This window comes from Hypanus sabinus, chromosome 8 (genome assembly GCF_030144855.1).
Source record: "Hypanus sabinus isolate sHypSab1 chromosome 8, sHypSab1.hap1, whole genome shotgun sequence".
Taxonomy (NCBI): Eukaryota; Metazoa; Chordata; class Chondrichthyes; order Myliobatiformes; family Dasyatidae; genus Hypanus; species Hypanus sabinus.
In genome coordinates, this window is record NC_082713.1 from 1,900,038 (window position 1) to 1,924,338 (window position 24,301).

Below are 24,301 nucleotides of genomic sequence, written 5' to 3' on the forward strand. Positions count from 1 at the left end.
GCTTGTGTCCTCCGGCCAGAGACAACATCTCATACACTAAAGCCGATGGAGGTCTGTCCCCCAAACCATCCAGGTGCAGTAAACAGGCAGCCCACTCACGCCGTGAGAGTCCGAAAGTGCTTATGAGCAGCGCTTTGAATTCCGTGTATTTGCCGTCCGCTGGGGGAGACTGTATGAACTCCTCAACCTGGGCCGCTGTGTCCTGGTCGAGGGAGCTCACCACGTAGTAGTAACGTGTGTCCTCTGAGGCTATCTGCCGAACGTGGAATTGGGCTTCCACTTGCTGGAACCATAGGTGAGGTCGCAGCGTCCAGAAGCTTGGCAGTTTCAACGAAACCGCATGAACAGATGCGGCGTCGTTCATCTCCGGTCCAAATATCGTTTGGGCCGTCAGGGTCACCAATTGTAGCGGTGTGCTACACGCAGCGCTGAAATAACAACATGGAGTCGGTAAACTGCAGTTAAAAAAGATTTTATTCGAACTTCGCGGCCTTGCTTTAAAGCCTCCCTGATCCCGCCCTCCCCGGGGACGGATGCTGTAGGGGGCACGTATTCACAGTCCCGCGCGGGCTTTTCCCTTTGTTGGTGAAGCAGACCTGGCGCCCTTTTGGGACTGGCCTTTATGCCGGTGCGCTGGCTACTTGTGAGCCGGTTCGAGTGCGCTAGGAAGTGGGTCGCCACAAGTTGACTGTTTTCTAAATGGAGGCAAAATACAAAAAAACGAGGCACAAAGGGAAGTCTTGTAGAGGATTCCCTGAAGGTTAATTTGCAGGTTGAGTCAATGGTGAGGAAGGCAAATGCAATGTTAGCATTCATTTCAAGAGGACTAGAATATAAAAGCAAGGATGTAATGTTGAAACTTTATAAAGCACTGGTGAGGTCTCACTTAGAGTATTGACAGCAGGTTTAGGCCCCTTATCTTTCAGATGTTCTGAAATTGGAGAGGGTTCAAAACTGGAGAGGATTACAAAATGGTTTCAAGATTGAATAGCTTATCACTGGAAATGTGTTTGATGGCTCTGGGCGTGCATTCGCTAGAATTCTTAAGAATGAGGGGATATCTCATTGAAACCTATTGAATGATGAAAGGCCTTTCCAGAGTGGATGTGGAGAGGTGGTTTCCTATGGTGGGAGAGTCTAAGACCGGAGGACACAGTCTTAGAATAAAGGGAAGTCCTTCTAGAACAGAGATGATGAAGAGGAATTTCTTGCAGAGAGTTGTGATTCTATGTAATTCTTTGCCACAGGCAGCTATGGAGCCAAGTCCTTGTGTATATTTAAGGCAGAGTTTGATAGATTCTTGATTGTTCAGTCCATGAATAGATGCAGGGGGAAGGTAAAAGATTGGGGCTGACAGGAAAATTGGATCAGCTATGATGAAATGGAGGAGTAGACTTGATGGGCCAAATGGCCCAATTCTACTCCTATATCTTATGGTCTCATGGTAATGCTTGAAGAGTTTCATGGTAATATAACTTGTTGACATCTCTAGGTCAGATCACTTAACTACTGTGCTCTCTCTGCTGAAGCAGCTTTCCCCGACACACATGTAACACACGCTGGGATGACAGTTTCAAGGAACCATACCTAAGGCAAGATGTAATGCTAGTCTTGTCTACCTCCGATTATAATTTCATCAACAGTCACAGTACCGAACTGTGCACTCAGTAATAGAAGTAATGAGAGAATCGTCAGAGAATTGCTTGCAACAAGCTGCATGCTCTCTCAACATCTTCAAAAAAAGGGATTTTTGAGATATTTTTATTTTATCTAGACACAAACCACAAATTGAACATAGAAATTACAGTGCAGTCCATGCTCTTCGACCATGATGCTGTGTCAACCTTTTAACCTACTCCTAGTTCAATCTAACCCTTTCCTCCTATATAGCCCTCCAGTTTTCTAACAATCATGTGTCCATCTAAGAGTTTCTTAAATGTCCCTAATGTATCTGCCTCTACCCACACACCCACCATTCACTGTGTAAAAAACAAATCTCTGACATACTCCCTGTACTTTCATCAGCTCAACTTAAAATTATGCGCTCATATTCACCACCTCCATCCTGGGAAAAGTCTCTGGTTATCCACTCAACTATATGTCTTATCATCTTGTACCCCTGTCAAATCACAACTGTATTAATTATTAATGAATTCTGCAGTAAAAATGCAAACATTTTTTTATTATTACTAATTAACTAGCTAAGTAAGTTGGTTAAGAAAAATAAAACTTCAGTTTATGCATTAGATAACTACAGGGAGCTAAGTACCGATTGAGATGATACAGGCAGAGATTTGGTCGCCGAGGTCCCAGGGACAGTGCCTTTGGTGAGCATCAGAAGGTTGTCCACCCACTCCTGCTGCTCCTGACCACTGCTGCAGGATACCTGGATCCGTTCTATCATACTACCTGTAGGGCAGAGGGCAAGCAAAACTATAAACATCAGAGATTCTGCAGATGCTAGAAATTCAGAACAACACAAAATGAAACATTAACTGTTTATTCCTATTCATAGATGTTGCTTGACCTGCTGAGTTTCTCCAGAATTTTGTGTCTTAACAAAATAGCAGTACTAGAGTTATTTTATTTTACTAAAAAACAACTTTAATTTGGAGACTGCCATGAGGGAGGGGCAGGGGCAGCACTGAGCGGGAGGTACTGAGGGAAGGTCACACTGTGGGGGGGGGGGGTTCAGTACTGAGGGAGGGGCAGTCATGCAGGAAACCGGCACTGTTCCAGGAGAAGAATCCAACTGACTCAGGGAATGGCTTGGGGGGGGGGGAGAAGGGGTCCACATGAGCCACCTCTGCTCCACTTCTAGCATGGTGGCTATCTTGTTGACCCTTCTTTCCCAGCCTGAGATATTGTATGTTTAGGAACGCACCAGGCTTCACCTCGCCGTGCACCAAGATGGTCTGCTGATGCATTTTGTAGATGTCTATGCCCCTGAGCCAAGCCCGATGCAGTCGCACCCGTTAAGAGGTGTCTGCATTGCTGGGTTCCATAGATCATGGCAAGTGCATTATCCCGGGAGGTGATTTCAATTGCACTCTACTTGGGCATCTACCTGAGCTCAATGGAGGAGGCCTGGCTAGCAAACTGAAGAGGTTGGGATCTCTGCCCGGCTGGGATGCTGGTCTGGCTTCCTTCATGTGATCTCCTACCAGGGAAGGGCAAGGATTATAAGTCAGCTGATGGCTTCCATGATATGCTATCGGCTGATTACTTTATTTGCTCCAGGACCCAGAAGAAGCTGGCAGACTTCTGCTGGGCAATAGGAGGCATCTGGGTCTCTGCGGCGGCCCTGAGTCTTCATTCGCGGAGGGCAGTCAGTCATTGGTGTGTGTGCACACCCAGCTGGCAGCTCTCTGCCCCAGGACCCTGCAGAGATACCTGTACAGTGACCACGCTCTGAGATGGCATGCGCTGGCGATGCTCTCCACTGAGTAAACTGCCTGCAGGAGAGCACACAGCTTTCAGTGGACAGTATCAGCTGCACTGCTCTGAGGGAACTAACTGCTTTGGTTTTTACCAAGAGCCATTGAGAGTATGGGATCTAGTCTCATCCAGTCAGGGGGCTCTGGCTGGCAGGGGGAATTGTCTCCATCCTATCATGGTGGTTGCTGAGGGGGCTTGAGAAAGTGAAGGGGTCTTGGCTGAACCACCACCCGATGGGCTGGAAGTGCTTGTTGGACCCAGGCCTTGAGTGTCTACGTGGGAGCGGATCCCATGTAATGTGAACCATCTCACTGTGCTCTTCTGTGACATTGCAGAGTTTCTTCTACAGGTTGCTCTTGCACACCTTTCATTTCCTTGCCTTCGTCCGCTGACCAGACTCACCCTGGCAATCTGTTTTACCATCTTCCGGCAGGGGAGGTCTGCAGTGGAAGTCCCTATATGCAGGGGTCCTTCTCCTGTACATTGGGGACCTGGGGTGGAAGGTGTCGCATCGGGCAGTACCGTGCAACAGGTTTTTAAGCAGGTTCACTGACACTCCGTCCACCTGTCCATTCTGTGGCCGGGAGGAGTCAATGTACCATACATGTATGGAGTATGAGAAGTTGCAACTTGTTTCAATATCTGAAGGGGCTGCTGCATAGGTTGCACCAGCCCCGTTCTCCTCTTATACGGGCACCTAGTTTGTGAAGGGGCAGGGCGCAAGGAGGATCTCCTGGTGGGCTTGCTCAAGCCTAGCCAAGATGACCATTTGCGGAAAGTTGAGGGTTCTGCCAGAGACGACTTGCCTGCCCCTCTTCTAGGATACGTTTGTGCCTGGCTGACCTTGGAGAGGATTCATGAGGTCGCAATAGGTACAGTGGGGAAGCTCCAGGAGCAGTGGCCTCCCCCAGGGAAATTGACTTTTTAATAGACAGTAATCATATTTTAACTTGAATTTATTCATTGTCTTCTACATATTGAATGTTTGACCTTTGTGTATTTTTTGTGTAAATAAACTTTTATAGTTTTGTTAAAAAAAGAGGCAGTAGAAAGGAAGGGTCGCACTGTGGAAGGGGCATTACTGAGGGAGGGCCTCACTGTGTGAGGAGCCAACTCTGCCTCAGAGGTTCAGCATGACATTAGGCATTCCTCCGTTGACCCATCTCCTACTTGCTCCCACCCCCATACACACTCCCCCCACCAGCCAGTAGCAGTGGAAATTTGGGATGGGTGTGATGTGGTTGAGGTGAGTGATGGGTTCAGGGGATGGTTCAGTCTAAAAGGAATCCTCTGGGCTAGTGAACAGCACCATAGTAGAGGGTCTGTGTGAGAAGGCAGACTTGCCTTCAATTGAGGCTGAATACCCAGAGCGCGTGTTCCCTGGGAAGGGGAAGAGCCCTGGAGAAAAGGGGTCACCTGTGGGCAGAGGTTCACCGAGGAATTAGTTTCCCAGATTGTTGCCTCAATTTAAGCCAAATGCCCTACTGTGGAGCAGCCAGCTCTGGTGCATGAGGGGAACTGGAACACCCCTGCATCGCCATTCTACATAGCTATTCAGAGAGAGGACGTCCCAATAGGTGAGAAGGGAGGGGACTATCCTAGTGCTGCTTGCAGGGAGTGTGACGAGGGTATGGAGGTGAGCATGGCCCAGATGGTCCATGTGCTCTGTCCGATCTTCAGGAGAGTTAGTAGGTTGATCGCTCCGAGTTCAGAAAGTACAGTACTGAGAGGTGACAGTGAGCAGGGCACCGGCCTTGCCCCACCTCAGGGACAGATTCTGGATTCAGGCGTAGCAAGGCTTCACTCTAACACTTTGTAGGGTCGGGGTACTGCTTATGGTGAGGCCTCCCATTGCGAGAAATGAGGTTGTCAAGTCGGGTGCAGGCCATGACTGCCTGGAAGGCAATGAGTTTGGGATGTGGTGAGGGGGAAGAGGAGAGCTCTTTCGAAGCCAAGACGCCAGACTTCCTCAACCCCAGCACCAAGTCACAGCCTATCTCTGTGGAGGAATTTCAGCAGCTCACGAAGGATTAATTGTACCAGGTTAGAGTTAACTTATACCACAGAAGCAAAATTCAAAAAGGCGAAGAATTCAAGACTGAAGGTGCTGTACTTAAATATACGTAGCATTCAGAATAAGGTGGACGAACTCCTGCAGCAACTAGAGATTGGCCCGTACGACATTGTGGGCATCATTGAGTCATGGCTGAAAGAAGCCCATAGTTGGGAGCTTAACATCAAAGGATATACTTTGTATCAAAAGGACAGGCAGGAAGGCATAGGCATTGGTGTGGCTGAGTTGGAATTACATCCTTAGAAAGAGGTGACATAGGGTCAGAGAATGTTGTATCTTTGTGGATGGAGTTAAGAAATTGCAAAGGTAAAAAAAAACAGTATGAGAATCATATATAGGTCTCCAAATAGTATCCAAGATGTGGGGCTGAGATTGCAAATGGAGCTGAAAAAGACAAGTAATAAGGGTAATGACGCATTTGTAATGGAGGGCTTCAATATGCAAGGGAAGTGGAATAATCAGGTTGGTGTTGGATCGCAAGAGAGGGAATGCCTACGAGATGACTTTTTAGAACAGTTTGTGTTTGAGCCTACTAGGGGAAAGGCCATCTTCAATTGGGTGTTGTGTAATAACCCAGATTTTATTATGAAGCTTAGTATAAGGAAACTCTTAGGAGACAATGATTGAATTCATACTGCAACCTGAGCTGGAAAAGCACAAGGCACATGTATCAGTATCGCAATGGAATAAAGGGGATTACAGAGGCATGAGAGAGGAGCTTGCCCAAATGGATTGGAGGAGGATACTGGTGGGGATGATGGCAGAGCAGAGATGGCTGAAGTTTCTGGGGAAGTTCACAAGGTACAGGATAGATATGTCCCACAGAGGAAGAAGTTCTTAGCTGGCAGGGGCAGGCAACTGTAGCTGACAAGGGAAGATAAGGACTCCATAAAAACCAAGGAAAGGGCAAAAGTGAGTGGGAAGTTGGATGTTTGGGAAGCTTTTAAAATCCAACAAAAGGCAACTAAAAAATCTATAAGGGGAAAGATGAATTATGAGGGCAGACTAGCCAATAATACAAAAGTAGGATACCAGAGCTTTCTTCAGTAATATAAAGAGTAAAAGGGAGGTGGGAGTTGATATTAGACCACTAGAAAATGAAGCTGTTGAGATAGTAATGGGGAACAAAGAAATAGCAGACGAACTTAATGGGTTCTTTGCATCTGCCTTCACTGTGGAAGACACTAGCAGAGTGCCAGAGATCCATGAGTGTCAGGGAGCAGAAATGAGTGCCATTACTACTACAAAGGAAAAAGTGCTGAAGAGACAGCAAATGCATTGGTCATGATCTTTTAAGAATCACTTGATTCTGGATGGTCCCGGAGGACTAGAAGATTGTACATGTCATTTCACTCTTTAAGAAGGGAGGAAGGCAAAATAAAGGAAATTAGAGCCCAGTTAGCCTAACTTCAGTGGTTGGGAAAGTGCTGGAGTCTATTATTAAGGATGAGGTTTCAAGGTACTTGGAAACTAATGATAAAATAAGTCAAAGTCAGCATGGTCTCTATAAAGGGAAATCTTGCCTGACAAATTTGTTAATAGTTCTTCAAGGAAGTAACAATCAGGGTGGACAAAGGAGAGGCAGTGGATGTATTTACTTGAATCTTCAGAAGGTGTTTGATCAGGTGCCACACGAGACCGCTGAACAAGGTAAAATCCTGTGGCATTACACGAAAGATAATGGCATGAATAGTGGAATGGCTGACAGGCAGTCGGCAGTGAATGGGAATAAAATTGGTCTTTTCTGGTTGGCTGCCAGTTACAATGGTGTTCCTCAGGGGTCAGTATTGTGACCACTACTTTTCTTTTTTTTATAAATTCTTTTACGGGATATGGGAATTGCCAGCTAAGCCTGCATTATTGATTTAGATGATGGAATTGATGGCTTTGTGGCAAAGTTTGTGGATATACCCCAGGCTACTGTGGGAAACCAGGAGGAAGATTGCTGAGCCTCTTGTAATGCGTCAACAATAGGGATGGGAGAGGTACTGGAGATTTGGAGGTTTGCAAATGTTGTTTCCTTGTTCAAAAAAGGAAGTAGAGATGATCCAGGAAATTAGAGATCAATGAGTCTGACTTTAGTGACGGGCAAGTTGTTGGAGTACATCCTGAGAGGCAGGATTTATAAGCATTGAAGAGACATAATCTGATAAGGGATGTCAGCATGGCTTTATCAAAGGCAGGTCATGCCTTATTGAGCCTGATTGAATTCTTTGAGAAAGCAACAAAACACATTGATGACAGTAGAGCAGTGGATGTAGTGTATACAGATTTCAGTAAGGCATTTGATAGTGTTCCCCATACTTCAGAAAGTAATAAGGCATGGGATCCAAGGAAACCTTGCTTTGTGGATCCAGAATTGGCTTGCCCACAGAAGCAAAGGGTGATTGTAGACGGTTCGTATTCTACATGGAGGTCTGTGACCAGTGGTGTTCCGCAGGGATCTATTCTGGGACCCCTCCTCTCTCTGATTTTTATAAATGACCTCGATAAAGAAGAAGGGTGGGTGAGCAAGTTTGTTGGTGACAGAAGGACATCAATAGGATGCAGAATTGGGCTGAGAAGTGGCAGATGGGCTTCAACCCAGATAAGTGTGAAGTGGTTCATTTTGGTAGGTCCAATTTAAAGACAGAATATAAATGGTAAGACTCTAGGCAGTGTGGAGGATCTGAAAGATCTTGGGGTCCATGTTGATCGGACACTCAAAGCTGCTGCGTAGGTTGACAGTGTGGTTAAGAAGATGTATGGTGTGTTGGCATTCATCAACTGTGCGATTGAGTTCAAGAACTGAGAGGTAATGTTACAGCTATACAAGACCTTGGTCAGACCCCACTTGTGTTCAGTTCTGGTCACCTCATTACAGGAAGGACATGGATATTATAGAGAGAGTGCAGAGGAGATTTACAAGGATGTTGCCTGGATCAGAGGGTGTACCCTTATGAGAATAGGTTGAGTGTACTTGGCCTTTTCTCCTTGGGGCGACGGAGGATGACAGGTGACCTGATAGAGGTGCATAAGATGATGAAGGGCATTGATCATGTGGATAGCCAGAGCCTTTCTCCCAGGGCTGAAATGGCTAACATGAGGGGGCATAGTTTTAAAGTGCTTGTAAATAAGTACTGAGGGGATGTCAGGGTTAAGTTTTTCACACAGCAAGTGATGGACGTGTGGAATGCTGGCGGCAGTGGTGGAAGTGGATACAACAGGGTCGTTTAAGTTCCTCTTAGATAGGTACATGAAACTTAGAAAAATAGAGGGCTGTGCGCAAGGGAAATTCTAGGCAGTTTCTAGAGTGGCTTACATGGTCCGCACAACATCGTGGGCTGAAGGGCCTGTAAGGTGCTGTAAATTTCTATGTTCTATGATATGAAGTGGAGGGGTAGGTAGTGCTGAGGAAGCAATGCGATTGCAGCATGAGTTAGACAAATTGGAAGAATGGGCAAAAACGTGTTAGATTGTATACAGTGTTGGGAAATGTACGATAATGCATGTTGGCAAAAGGAACAATATCTACACAGGGAGAAGTTTCAAACATTAGAGGTGCAGGAGAACTTAGGAGAACGTAAAAGCAAGGAGAAAATGCTGAGGCTTTACAAGTTACTAGTCAGGCCCCACTTAGAGTATTGTCAACAGTTTTGGGCCCCATTTCTCAGAAAGGTTGTGTTGCTATTGGAGAGAATTCAAAGGAGGTTCACGAGGTTGATTCCAGGAATGAAGGGATTAACATACAAGTAGAGTTTGACAGCTTTGGGCCTGTATTTACTGGAATTTAGAAGAATATGTGTGGATCTCACTGAAACCTACCAAATGTTGAAAAGACTAATAAGGGTGGATGTGGAGAGGATGTTTCCTATGGTCGGGGTATCTAGAACTCGAGGGCACAGCCTCAAAATTTAGCCATGCTGGAATGGCAGAGCAGGCTTGATGGGCTGAATGCCAAATTCTGTCTTATGGTTTTATGGATACTGTAGGAAATCGTTTAAGGTCCAGCTGACCACTGTCGCTGGTCAGGTCTACAAAGTGTTGTTCAGTCCACACACACTATCACCAAAAGAAGAAGGGGGCTGAAATGACCCACAAAGACAGATGCCAATTTGAAAGACTCCTGGAATCCCTGGAGAAGGGGTGTAGGGTGAAGACAGGAGAGGTCTTCTCCTTCTTGATAAGGATCTGGTGAGGCTTGCGTCATGAAGTTCAGTGTAGTAATATTAATGGCAGCAGAAGGGGCTCTCCATAGATCCATCACCTCTTTCCTTAAGATCTATCATCTCTCTGCTCTCTCAAAGTGCTTCTTGCAGGAACTGCACTGTTCTAGGAGATGAAACAACCTGGCACTGTAATGGTGGAGGTGGAAGGGAGGGGTGTCCACATAAGCCACCTCAGCTTCATTTCCAGCAGAGTGGCCATCTTGTTAGCCCTTTTTTCCCAACCTGAGATATTGCAGATTCAGGAACATGTGCCAGGCCATCTGCTTCATCTCAGTGGGCACTAGGATGTTGTGCCAATGCATTTTGCCAATGCGTAGGCACCTGGGCCCAACCTGATGCAGGTGTGCTTGTTCCAAGGGGTGTGCTTTGCTGGGTTCCATAAACTAGGTTATGTCATCCTGTGAGATGATTGCAATTGTCCCCTCGAAGACAGCAATTGCTCTGGTCCCCAGAGTAGGGGAGCATCAGTGTGGAAGTTAAAGAAGCTATGTGCAGCCTTTGACTTGGTTGATGTCTTGTGGAGCCTTCAACCTGACTCCTGTTCCTTCTCAAGACTGCCCTAGCTTTATCGACAACTGCTGCATGTATGGAGTTGGGTCTCAACCAGACAGGGTACTCCTGTTCCAGTGGGGGTGATGGACTGGCTGTGAGGGGGACCCCATCCTATCATGGTTGGTGTCGAGGAGGTTCGGGTGCGTGGAGGCTTCTGGCTGCACTAACACCTGATCAGCCGGAATTGCTCATTGGACCCAGGCGTCAAGATAACTTGTGGGAGAGTGTTCCACTTAATGTGGGCCACCTTGCACGGATGCCCACTGCGCCCTTCAGTGACGCGCCATGGCAGTTCATGTATGGGCTGCACCTGCACACCTTTCACCTCCTTGCCTTCGTCTGCCAACCAGACTCGCAGTGGCGGTTTGTTTTACCATCTGCTGGCAGGAGAGATCCCCAGTGGAAGTCTGTGTACATTGGGGACCTGGGGTGGAAGGTGTTGCATCAGACAGTACCGTGCAACAGGTTTTTAAGCAGGTTGACTGACACTCCATCCATCTGTCCATTCTGTGGCCGGGAGGAGTCAATGTACCACAATTATATGCAGTGTGAGGTTGCAGCCCCGGTTTGAATATCTGAAGGAGCTGCTCGTCAGGTCCTGGTTGCACTTCAAGCCCGTGCTCCTTATATATGGACACTCAGTACGAAAGGGGGCGGGTCGCAAAGAGGCACCTAGTACTGAAGGGGGAAGGTCTTTTGCAGGGTCTACTGGTGGGCTTGCTCCTGGGGCCGGCCAAGATGGCCATTCAAGGGTCCAGGAGGCAGAAAGTCAAGGGCTCTGCTGCAGTGGACTGCCTGCCTCTCTCCCAGGGATATATTCATGCCCAGCTGTCCTTGGAGAGGGAGCATGCAAATACCATGGGTACAGTGGGGGATTTACAGGAATGGTGGGCCCCCAAAGTATTGACTATTTTATAGACTGCAATAATATTTTAATTTGAATTTGTTCAATGTCTTGTAACTTGATGCTTGTATTTTAAGAATTTTTAAGTAAATAAACCTTTGTAGTTTTGTAAAAGAAAGGGGTGGTACTGAGGGACAGTCACACTGTGGGAGGGTGGTACACAAGGGAGGGTCACACTGTGGGAGGGTCATACTGTGGGGGTGGTGGTACTGAGGGAGGGTCACACTGTGGGAGGGTGGTACCGAGGGAGGGTCACACTGTGGGGGGGTGGTACTGAGGGAGGGTCATACTGTGGGGGGGGCGGTACCAAGGGTGGGTCACACTGTGGGAGGGCAAGTACCGAGGGTGGGTCATACTGTGGGAGGGGAGGTACTGAGGGAGGGTCACACTGTGGGGGGGGGATGGTACGGTTAGAGGGTCACACGGTGGGAGGGGTGGTACTGAGGGAGGGTCACACTGTGGGAGGGGCAGTCCTGAGGCAGGGTCACGCTGTGACAGGGCAGTCGTAAGGGATAAGTCACACTTTGTGAGGGAGATCAGGAACCTCAGGGGGAGGAGGAGGGTGCACACCCGCGTTAAGACTGTGTGTGCAGAGTTTGTTCCCTCCAGTCCTGGAGGACAGCCCTGTTGTGCAGGAGCTCTGCGCTGCGAAGACATCTCCAGCACACGCAGCCTCCGGGCCAGTGAGCAGCGCCACTGAAAGGGAGCCGTATTGGGAGGTGGCCCTGCCCCCATTTGGAATTGTGCACTCGGAGCGCATGCTCCCTGGGGAGGGGCAAAGCCCTGTGTGACAGGGGTCGCCTATGGGTAATGGGTCACCAGTGGGACTGGTCTCCCAGATTGTTGCCTCAATTGAGGCCATGCCCAGCAGAGGAGCATGCAGTCCACAAGGGGAGCTGGTGCAGCCATGCAGCCAGACCAAGGGAGTGTCCCCCAAGAGGTCAGGAGGGAGGGGACTCACAGTGGTTTTTTGCAGGGAAGGGGTAAGGTTGTAGAGTTGGGTACGACCCAGCATACTCGTGTCCAAGATTTGGCAGGTACTCTGGATCCAGAGGAGGAGGGGCTTCCCTCTGTCGCTGGTCCTGGACATGGGGTAGAGCCTGTGGTCGGGTCTACAGTGAGGGTGAGGAATGAGGTAGTCACATAAGTGTCGGTGACGGCTGCCAGGAGGGGGATGAGAGTGGTGCACCCAGTGAGGGGAAGAGGGGGATTCTTTTGAGGCCGAAATGGCCGACTTTCTCGAGCCCAGGACAGAGTCACGGCTCACCTCTCTTAAGGAGAACCAGTAGTTCGTGCAGGATTATTGGAGGAAAGCTTTCAAGGCCCAGTTGGCCAATGATTGCTGGTCAGGTCTGGGAGTAGTCGTCCAGTCAATCCGCATGATCCTCCAAAAGGAGGGAAGAAGAGCTGAGGTGACCCGCAAGGAGCAGCGCCAGAAGTCCCTGGAGAAGGGTTACAGGGCGAGGGCAGGTGAGGGCTTGAAGGAAAGCTCCAGTCCTTCATCTAGGGGCTCCGCTGAGGGGTCTCAGTAAGAATGCGCCATGAAGTTCAGTGTTGCGACCCTGAACATAAATGGCAGTCGGGGGGTCGACTAATGGGGACCAACCCCTCTGGGATGAGTATCAGCAGAGGAAGGAGGCACTGAGGCACCTATAGCTGGAGAGGTCCTGAGGCACTTACGTAATGCTGCAGGATCTGGACCACGTCTCGAACTTTTCCTACTCTCTCGAGAAGGGGAGGGGTGTTCGCAGGCAGCTTATGGAGTTGCTGGCAGAGGATGGCTCCTCCATCACAGATCTGGCGAGAATTGTGTTGAAAATCCTTTTACAAGGGTCTTTTCTTGCCAGATTCATACAGAGGTTGCGCAAAAGGCTCTGTGGGTGGACTTGCCAAGGGTCAGCCCTGGGGGTACTGATCGGCTTGATGCACTGCTATCTTTAGTGGAGCTGACCACTGCCCTCAACCAGCTGAAGACAGGCAAGTCCCAGGGTTACCAGTGCAGTTTCTTCAGGCCTTCTGGGACATCCTAGGGGCTGATTATGCAGGGGTATTGGGGGAGAGCATGGTGACGGGTGAGATATCCCTTTCTTGGCACACAGCAGTCGTGGTCCCGCTGCCAAAGACAGGGCATCTCCATTGCCTGTGGAAATGGCACTCAGATCTCTCCTCAGCGCAGAGTTCAAGGTCTTTGCCCAGGCGATGGCCAATCGCTTGGGCTCCATGCCAGCGCAGGTGGTCCACCTTGATCAGTCCTACATAGTCCTGGGGTGATCGATCCAGGACGATATCCACCTTGTCTGGGATTTGATTCGCCTGTGCCAAAAGGCTGGTCTGTCAGTCACCATTCTCTCCCTAGACCAAGAGAAGGCCTTCAATAGGGTGGACCTTGAGTGCCTTTTTGGGACCCTGCAAGCGCTTGGGCTCGGACCACACTTTGTTGTCCACGTTCGACTGGCATACACCACTGCAGAGAGCTTGGTGAAGATGAGTAAGTCCTTGGCAGTGCCCTTATGCTTTGAGAGGGGGTTGCACTAGGGATGTTCCATGTCGGGACAACTTTATTCAGTTTGCATGGAGCCACTCCTGTGCCTTCTCTGCGGGAGGTTAATGGGTTTGGTTCTGCATGAACCGGACACGGAGATTGTCCCGTCAGCTTATGCAGACGACATCCTCCTCATGGTCACCGACCCGGTTGACTTGCAGAGGATGCGAGGATGCTAGCAGGTCTTCTAGGCTGTGTCCTCTGCAGGGTCAACTAGGAGATGAGCACAGGCCTCCTGGTGGGTCAGTGACAGGTGGACTCCCTACCAGAGGGGTTGAGGCCATTTGTGTGGAGCACCATGCACCTCCTCTACTTGGGAATCTCCCTGAGTTTGACAGAGAAGGCCTGGTCAGAGAACTGGCAGGAGTTGGAGATGAAGATCTCTGCCCAGCTGGGGCGCTGGTTGGGCCTCCTTCGTGCGATCTCATACCATGGGAGGGTTTTAGTGATCAATCAGCTGATACCAGCTGTCTGCATTGATCCCTCCCGTGGCATTTGTGTCCAGGACTGAGAAGAGGCTGGTGAACTTCTGGGGAAACAGGGGGCATTTGGTCACTGCAGCAGTCCTGAGTCTTCCAATCACAGAGGGCAGCCAGTCCTTGGTGCGTGCACACTCAGCTGGCAGCTCTCTGCCTCGGGACCCTGCAGAGATATAGGTACTGCAGCCAGCCTCTGAGGTGGCACGTGCCGATGATGCATTTTCTCCACCAGGGAAACTACCTGCAGGAGGGCATGCGAATCTCAGCAGACGATGTAGGCCATGCCCCTCTGAGGGATCTACCCTGCTTCTATTGGGAATTGTAGAGGGTTTGAGGTCTGGCCTCATTTGGGCATGGTGCTCCTGCACCGTTGGGGAACTGCGCTCCCTCTGCTGGGGACTCTGGTCCCAATCCTATTAAGGTGGGTGTGGGGAAGTTGAGGGGCTCCAGCTGCACCACCACCAAATGTGCTTGTCGGATCCAGGTCTCAGGAGACCACCCGGGAGAGGGTCCTGCATGATGTGAGCTGTCTCTCGGGAATGCCCACCGTGCCATTCCGTGACGCTCCATAGCATTTCTTGCATGTGCTGCTCTTGCACACCTTTCATTTCCTCGCCTTCATCTGCTGAACAGACTCGCCTTGGGGGTCCATGGTGCCATCTGGCAGCAGAGGAGGTCCGCAGTGGAAATCTCATTATGCAGGGGTGCGTCCCTTATACACTGGGGACCTGGGGTGGAAGGCAGTCCGGTACAACAGATTCCTGAGCAAGTTCACTAACAGCCCATTCAGCTGTCAAGCTCTGTGGGCGGGAGGAGTCAGTGTACCACGTATACACAGAATGTGAGAGGTTGCTGCCGCTTTTTGATTCCTCAGATAGCTGCTGCTTCGTTTTTGGCTGCACTTTAGACCTGCACTCCTAATCTACGGGCACCCAGTTCTGAAGGGGGCGGGGTGAGAGGAGGATCTCCTGGTGGGTTTGGTCCTGGGCCTGGCCAAGATGGCCATCCAAGGGTATAAGTGGCGGAAGGTGGAGGGTGCTGCTTGGGCTGACTGCCTGCCCTTTTTCTAAGGATACGTTCGTGCCCAGCTGTCCATGGAGAGAGAGCACCCGGTCATGGCGTGCACACTGGGGGATTTCCGTGAGCAGCGGCTGCCCCGCAGCATAGACTATTTTTTGGACAGTAGTGGCTGTATTGTAATTTAAGTGTAACTACTGTTTTGTAACTATTGATTGTCTTGTGTCTATGTGTTGTAAATAAACTTTTATAGTTTTGCTACCAAAACGGAGCAGTCCTGATAGTGGGTCAAGCTGTGTGAAGGCAGTCCTGAGGGAGGGTCACACTGTGGGAGGGGTAGTAATGAGGGAGGGTCACACTGTGGGAGGGAGGGTAATGAGAAAGGGTCACTGTGGGAGGGGTGGTACTGAGGGAGGTTCACATTTCAATATGGCCCCATGGTGGGTGGCCGTGTCTGGTCGTCAGTGGTCCTGCATACAGGCACAAGGCTGCTCAGCAGCAGTGCAAGTGCAAGGCTGGTCAGCAGCTCTCCAGCCACGATCTTGTAGGTAGCAGAGCAAGTAATACGCACTGGTCAGGTTTATGAAGAGGATGACTACAGAAGAGTCAGAATTAAAAGTTGACAAAAAGAAGTAAATGAAAACTTTGCAACTGACTTAGTTGCCAAGGAACTAATAACTGAAGTAACAGACAGAGTGGTTTCACGTGGTAGTGGAGCTCGTGGGCATCCTAAGGTTTTAAACAAAAGTATCATCATTGAAATGGAGCAATTTAGAACAGATTCACTCTCTTTCTCCTCTGTATGACCACAAAGAAAGCATTGAAAATTAGTTAATTGAACTTCGTATTTGGTTGCTGCTGAGTTTAAAATGAAGTTAGAATGAGACAAATGTGACTAATTTTAAAAAAGGGCAATCCTGAGTGAGGGTCATACTGTGGGATGGAGTGTATTGAGGGAAGGTCACAATGTGGGAGGGACATTTTAAAGGAACACTGCAAACCAGAGGCAGAATTACCTGCATTGCTGTAATTGCAACATATCTTGAAGATATTAAACCAATAAAACCAAATAAAACTAAAATTTAATCATGAATCAATTATTAAAATATAAAGTGATATAAATATCCATAACGTTATTTTTCATGACTCTACCGTTACGCACTAGAGATTTAGTTTATAACCAGACAACTTTGACAGCCAACCTGTAATTTCAAAGGCGTGATGGAAGCTTTCATTCTCCTCAAGTTTTGTTACAGTCATTCCTGTCAATGGCAATTTCCCCTGTAGAAAAGAAAGTTACAGCCTTCACCAGAAAGCATGTTCTGATCCCTGACACAGAATGTGCTTATGGTAAAACCTTTGTTACTCTCACTTCACCTTGTCCCCTCCTGACCTTTACTCACCTGGTAGATGAAGCTACTCATGCGGGGGCTTGCAGACAGCATCAGTAGCACAGAGGAAAACAGCATGAAGTATCTCTCGTCCTTCTCCTATGGATGAATTCATATCAATAACAATCAGCTTAGCATGTTAACAGATCCATCTTAAAGGATCTCAGTTTTAACATTGTGCAACAGTTCCAGTTTTATTTATGCAAGCAAGTGAAAAGGTAAAAGAAATCTCTGATTATTGCAACTTTGGTGAACACTGTTGAGCTATTTAATAAGATATCTCATGACTCTGATATCCCTGCCTTTTGATCAAAGCTACCCACTGCACTGGTCAAAAGCTCACATCACTGTAAAATACAAAACACCAATAAAGGAGTGGATTAAAACAGAACAAAAGAAAACCAGGAGTGGCAACTATTTGACTCACTGACTATACACATAAGCACTACCAGGAAATTTCTCCGGGAAATAACTACTGGGATTATGGTAAGGAGACATGAGATCAAGTCTTAATGTAGCACTGGGATCTGGGAGTTCATATATAATTAAATAAATGAGGAATGAAATGTTACTTACAGAATGGGTTATTGTGAAACAAATGATCCCTCATGATTAACTGACAACCTTTTGGAGAATGCCTCTGTTACTATTCTCCATTCTGGTGTATGGGACTCAAAACTGTCTCCCAAAGCCAACACGCAAAATTCAGAGTTCAAAACAAATTTATAATCAAAGTACATATGTTACCTTTAGGAAATCCTGCACAAGGGTTCCCACGTCTCTTGGCACCTCAGATTTTAGAATTTTCTCTCCATTTAGAAAATGGTCTACCTTTTCATTCCTTCTGCTAAAATACATGACCATACCCTTCCCGACGCTACATTCCATGTGCCACTTCTTTGTCCACTCTCCTAATCTAATTTCTTCTGTAGCCTCTCTACTCCCTCAACACTGCCTGCCCTTCCACCTATTTTTGTGTCATCCTCAAACTTGATCACAAAGCCATCAATTCTGCCATCCAAGTCATTGACATATAACGTAAAAAGAAGCGGTCCCAACAGAGACTCCTGTGAAACACCACTTGTCACTGGCAGCCAACAGGATAAGGTTCCCACTCTTTGCCTCCTGCCAATTAGCCAATGCTCTATCCATGCTAGTATCTTTCTTGAAATACCATGGGCTCTTCGCTTGTTAAACAGTCTCACGTGTGGCACCTTGTCAAAGCTTTCTGAAACTTCAAGTATACAACATCCACTGATTCTCCCTTGTCTACCTTGCCCGTTGTTTCTTCAAAAAATTCCAACAGATTTGTCTGGCAAGATTTTTCCTTAAGAAAAACATGCTGACTTTGGGTTATTTTAACATTTACCTCCAAGAACCCTGAAACAACTCCAACATCTTCCCAACCACTAAGATCTGACTAACTGGCCTATAGTTTCCTTTCTTCTGCCTCTCCCCCTTCTTGAGGAGTGGGGTGACATTTACAATTTTCCAGTCCTCCAGAACCATGCAAAGATCTATTGATTCTTGAAAAATCATGACTAATGCCTCCACAATCTCTTCAGCCACCTCTTTTAGAACCCTGGGGAATGTATCATCTGGTCTAGGTGACTTATCTACCTTCAGACCTTTCAGTTTCCCAAGCACCTTCTCCCTAATAATGGCAACTTCACTCACTTCTGCCCCCTGACACTCTTGAATCTCCACCATATTGCTAGTGTCTTCCACAGTGAAGACCGGTGCAAAATATCTACTCAATTCTTCCACCATTATTTGTTCTCCATTACCACCTCTCCAGCATCATTTCCAGCTGTCTGTTATCTACTCTTGACTCTCTTTTATACTTCATGTGTCTTTTGGTATCCTCTTTAATATTAACAGCTAGCATACCTTCATATTCCATCTTTTCCTTCTTTATGACTTTTATTAGTTGCCTTCTGCTGGTTTTTAGAAGCTTCTGAATACTCTAACTTCCCACCAATTTTGATCTATTACACACCTTCTCTTTGGCTTTTATGCTCCTGATGGTAGCAACTAGAAGAGAGCACGAATGGTGGATTTTGATGCCTCTTATAGCAGTCTGGGCTAAACCGCATCAGGCCTTGGGGATTTATCCAATTTTAAGCCTGCTAAAAATCTAATACCTTTTCTTTTGCAAACCTAACTTACCTTAGAATTTCATTGCCAGCTTGCTGAATCCTCCAGAGGTATGGGATGTGGGGGACGTTTTGGGCAGAAGGAAGGATATTTGAGAGATACTGGCTCTTTGTTTGATGCTGACATCTGGTTGATGATCAAACTGTGCATCAACGTAAGGAATTCTCCTCAACCCCCGTAGAGTGTGTCAAACACTGAGGCATTTGGTTGTTATCTAAAACTCGTGAAATTACTACTACTCTGTGGTACACTACTTTCTTATCACAGGTACTTCCACTCTCCAGAATAATCACCGGATCAGTTTTACTGGAGTCAAGATTGATTGAAGTAGAGATATACATATTATTTAGTGATGAACTATGGATGTTTAAGTTGTCAAAACCTGCTTGTGTAGTGGTGGGATGCAGATTTTAACTGTGGATACCACCCACACACAGTTTCCACCTCAGTGAGGCGGATGGGGAAGGCACCAGGCAGCAAGGTAAAGGTTGGTCCCACCCACTTTCTGGAGATGTGAAAATGTAACAGTTTACATCTAAAAATAAGCAATATTTAGGTTAGCAATTAAATTTCAAATGGAAAATGTAGGCAGACAATATCATTAATTGCACACTGAATTATTAATACCTTAAAGATAAAGATTTTTATCAAATCTCTAACCTTTACTCAAAAGGGAATATTTCAAATAAGGTCATAACATTTACTCAGAGCAAAGATGAACCAGTGGTAAATCTGAAATGAGCAGTAGATGTGAATGAGAATTTTGCTTGTTGCCTTACATTGTCAGATAATTTGGAAATTAAAATCAATGATCAAAAAGCAAGACTTCATCAATTATTTTGGCAATTTGACTCAACCATACAGTTAGATGATCATGAATCAGCCTTACAGAGAGGACATCAAACATACAAAGAAAATGTCAAAAAAAAACATTTACAGTGCAGTTTAAGTGAACCACCTGTGAAAGGCAGACTTTCGTAGGTGGAGGTGGCCCAAACAAGGCAAAATAAACAAAGCAAAATTTCCAGAAACTTCCCTGGGAATTCTCTTAAACATGCCAAACTATTCAATGCCAGGATACGTCTTGGACATCTCTTTCCACAACTGTACTAAACTCACTATTACATTTCTCACCCAATATGGATTTTTCCCAACACTCTTAACATGAGTAATCAGTCTGCAATAGAAGCTGCAAATTCCTTGCATGCATTGTTCTACAACTTACAATCTGGAGTATCCAAAGGGATAATTAATCATGCCTTAAGTATATTCTTTTCTTGTTGAGTTAATCTGATAAATATAGAATGCACCACCCAGGCACCCACCACTCTATAAGCAAAAAAGCTTACTCTGACATCCCTCCTATATTTCTTCCAATCACCTTAAAATTATGCCCCTTTATGTACTAGCTACCCCTGCCCTGGCTGCCAAACTCTATCTGTGCCTCTTATCATCCTGTACACCTACATCAAGTCACCACTTATTTTCCTTCACTCCAAATATAAAAGCCTCACTCAGCCCATCCTCAAAAGAGCTCTCTAATCCAGGCAGCACCCTAGTAAATCTCCTCTGCATCCTTTCTAAAGCTTCCACATCCTTCCTATAATGAGGTGACCACAACTGAACACAATACTGCAAGTATTATCTACCCGGAGTTTTATAAGAGCTGCACATTACCTTGTGGTTCTTGAGATCAGTCTCCTAACTAATGGTCAACATATCCTAACACCTTCTTAAGTAACCTAATAACACTTCCCAAGGGTCCACATTTCACTGTGAAAGTCCTAATCCAGTTTGACTTCCCAAAATGTACTAATCTAAATTAAACTACATTTGCCATTCTTTGGCACACTTCACTGGCTGATCAAAATACCACTGTAGTTCTTGATAACATTCTTCACTGCCTCTGACACCACCAATCTGAGTGATATCTGCAAACTTACTATGTCTTCATTGCTCTTATCCAAAGTGGTAGAGAGCAGAAACTACCAGTTCCCAAGTAGACCGCTAATTGGGGCTTCCAGTCTCAAAAACATCCCTCTACCACAACTCACTGCATCTCACCAAAAAATCTCTACCAACACTCTCTACATTTCACCAAAAACCCCTCCACCATCTCCCTCTGCACCTCACCAAAAACCCTCCACTATCACTTTCTACATCTCACCAAAAACCCTCCACTATCACTTTCTACATCTCACCAAAAACCCCTCCATCCCTCCGCATCTCACCAAAACCCTTCCACCATCTCTTTCGGATCTCACCAAAAGCCCTGCTCCATCACTCTGCATCTCACCAAAAACCCCTACATCTCCCTCTGCATCTCACCAAAAACCCTCCACCATCTCCCTCTCCATCTCCCCAAACCCCTCCATCTCCCTCTGCATCTCACCAACAACCCTCCACCATCTCCCTCTACATCTCACCACCAATCACTCTCTACAAAAACCCTTCACTATCACTCTCTGCATATCACCATCAACCCTCCACCACCTCTCTCAATCTCTGCAATAACCTCTCCACCATCACTCTCTACATCTCACCAACAACCCTCACCATCACTCTCTACATCTCACCAACAAATCTCATGACAATTATCATGCCTATCAACACTAATCCCACATGCTGTATATTATCTGTGCTCTGACTATTGAAGTATCTGCCAAGATGCTTCTTAAACATTGTTACTGTTCCTGTCTTCACTGCCTCATCAGGTAGCTTGTTTCATTAAGTCCATAAGACAAAGGACAATAAGATAAGAGAGTACAGAGGAGACATACTAGAATGTTACCTGGGTTTCTGCACCTAAGTTACAGAGAAAAGTTGAACAAGTTAGGTCTTTATTGTTTGGAGCATTGAAGGTTGAGGGGGGACTTGATAGAGGTATTTAAAATTATGAGGGTGATAGATAGAGTTGACGTGGATAGGCTTTTTCTATTGAGGGTGGGGGAGATTCGGGAGAGGACCCGAGTTGAGTGTTAAGGGGCAAAAGTTTAGGGGTAACACAAGGGGGAACTTCTTTACTCAGAGAGTGGTAGCTGTGTGGAACGAGCTTCCAGTAGAAGTCGTACAGGCAGGTTTGATTTTGTCATTTAAAAAAAAATTGGATAGGTATATGGACAGGAAAGGAATGGAGGGTTATGGGCCAAGTGCAGGTAGGTGGGACTAGGTGAGAGTAAGCGTTCGGCACGGACAAGAAGGGCTGTAATTGTTATGTGGTTATAAAGGAATAGAAACATAGAAAACAAATACAAGCCCTTCAGCCCACAAAGCTGTGCCGAACATGACCTTACCTTACCTTAGAAATTACCTAGGGTTACCCTTGGCCCTCTATTTTTCTAAGCACCGTGTACCTATCCAGGAGTCTCTTAAAAGACCCTATCGTATCTGCCTCAACCACCGTTGCTGGCAGCCCATTCCACACACTCATCACTCTTCCGAGTAAAAAACTTATCCCTGACATCTTCTCTACTGTGCCCTCTCATGCCATTTCAGCCCTGGGAAAAAGCCTCTGACTATCCATACAATCAATGCCTCTCAGCATCTTATATACCTCTATCAGATCACCTCTCCTAAATAAGGCCATTTGACCCACTGAATCTGCTCCATTGTTCCATCATGGTTGATATATCATCCCCCTCAACCCCATTCTCCTGCTTTCTCCTTGTAATCTTTGATGCTCTGGCTAATTGAGAACCTATCAACCTCCACTTTAAATATAGCCAATAAACTGGCCTCTGGAGCTGCCTGTGGCAATGAATTCCACAGATTCACCACCCTTGGCTAAAAAAAAATGCTCATCTGTTCTAAATGGACATCTCTCTATTATGAGGCCATGCCTTCTGGTCCCAGACTCTTCCACTATAGGAAGCATCCTCTCCCGATCTACTCTATCTAGGACTCTCAATATTTGATAGATGGCAATGAGATCTGCCTCCTCATTCTTCTAAACTCTTCCAAGTACAGGCCCGGAACCATCAAATGCTGCTCACATATTAACCCTTTCATTTTTGGGATCAGTCTCATGAACCTCCAGTTATCAATTCTGCATGAAATATTTACCCCAGATACCCCCTTAAATCTCATCTTAAACCTCTTTAGAACCCCTAGCTACCATTGAAACAGATACTGGCCATCTATCCTTTTGATGCCTGTCATTGTTTGATACATTTTTTTGCCTTTCAGCCTCCTCTGTTTAAGGGTAAACAGGTCCAGCCTGTGCAATCTCTTCCAATTACTCAAGCCCTCCAAAACAGGAAACATCCCTGTGGATCTTTTCAGTATTCTCTATTGAGCTAATCACATCCTTGCCACAGTGTGGAGACCAGAACTGACTCAAGTACATAACAGTAATGCGAAAGCTAGATTCTCATTTATAATGATGAGCTGATTGCTGGACCATCTCAAAGGATAGCAAACATCAAGCATGATGAAATGCTTCCTCCCTTATGGATATTGGTGAACAAGTTTCGTGTTTGGTCTTCATGAATGAAACCAACTCTATTCTGGATTTATATGATGATCTGATCTAATTTATCTTTGTTGATGCATAAAATAACCTCATGTGCCTCAATTAAACTACTGCCTTTCTGCAATGGGATCATACCTAACATCTCCTATTAGACTTTGTGCCTCATCTTCTTGCCTTGCAAGCAGAGAAATCCCTATATCAACACCTTACAGCCCAGTAAACTCCAATCTAAACACAGCTCAGGACAGGGTGTCACCCCCAAAAGTGTAAAACCTGGAAAGCAGCATTGCAATGAAATTGAGTGCAGTGTCTTGTTTTGTAAAAATCAGATTCTAAAGCAGTGATTGGAAGGCAGTAAGAGAAGATCCGTTACTCATTAAACAATTCTTCATTTGCACTTGGCCAACTCACTTCACTTGCGCCACACTGCACCAAGACCTGGGACATGTAGATGACGTTTCCAAGGGACTTGATGTCTTCGCCCTCCCAGCCCTGGATCTGCTCAGAAAGGATCTGCAACTCAAGCTGCTTCTTCTTCCGCAATTCCTGACTCTGGCTCTGGTAACAAACACAACCAGAATGGTTAAAATCACGACACATCAGAGTTTCTCAAACAATAGTCTCAGCAGTATTTACAGTTTATTTATATAGCACTGCAAAAGCAGTAAAATGCAAGATGCATCATAAAAGCAACGACGACAACCAGAGATTGGAACAGAGTTATGTGAAGAGATAGAATCTTGGATCACTACAGTACATAAACAGGCTTCTCAGCCCACGCCAGGCCATTAATTTGCCTAATCCTATCGTCCTCCAAACCCCTCTTATTCATGTACTTCTCTAAATTTCTCTTAAATGTTGAAATTGAACCAGAATCCACCTCTTCCACTAGCACACTAGCAGCTTGTTCTACACACTCACCACTCAGAGTGAATAAACTCCCCCTCATATTCCTCTTAAGCATTTCACCCTTAACCTATAACCTTTAATTCTACCTAACCCAATCTTAGTGGAAAAAGCCTGCTTGGATTTACCCTAACTATACCCCTCATTCTTTTACATACCTCT

The 24,301-nt window shown here is 46.4% G+C and overlaps 1 protein-coding gene across 7 annotated transcripts in view; it reads right to left on the reverse strand.

Moving 5' to 3' along the window:
• The window catches only part of arhgef6 (Rac/Cdc42 guanine nucleotide exchange factor (GEF) 6), a 251,316-nt gene that overhangs the window by 24,292 nt on the left and 202,723 nt on the right, over positions 1 to 24,301 (reverse strand). For all 7 annotated transcript variants that reach the window (XM_059976675.1, XM_059976677.1, XM_059976674.1 and 4 more), the window contains 4 exons: positions 23,645 to 23,791; positions 16,618 to 16,704; positions 16,417 to 16,495; positions 2,270 to 2,409 (listed from right to left, as the gene is read on the reverse strand). In XM_059976675.1, the coding sequence (XP_059832658.1) occupies positions 2,270 to 2,409; positions 16,417 to 16,495; positions 16,618 to 16,704; positions 23,645 to 23,791 (453 nt within the window). The remainder of the gene's footprint in view (positions 1 to 2,269; positions 2,410 to 16,416; positions 16,496 to 16,617; positions 16,705 to 23,644; positions 23,792 to 24,301) is intronic.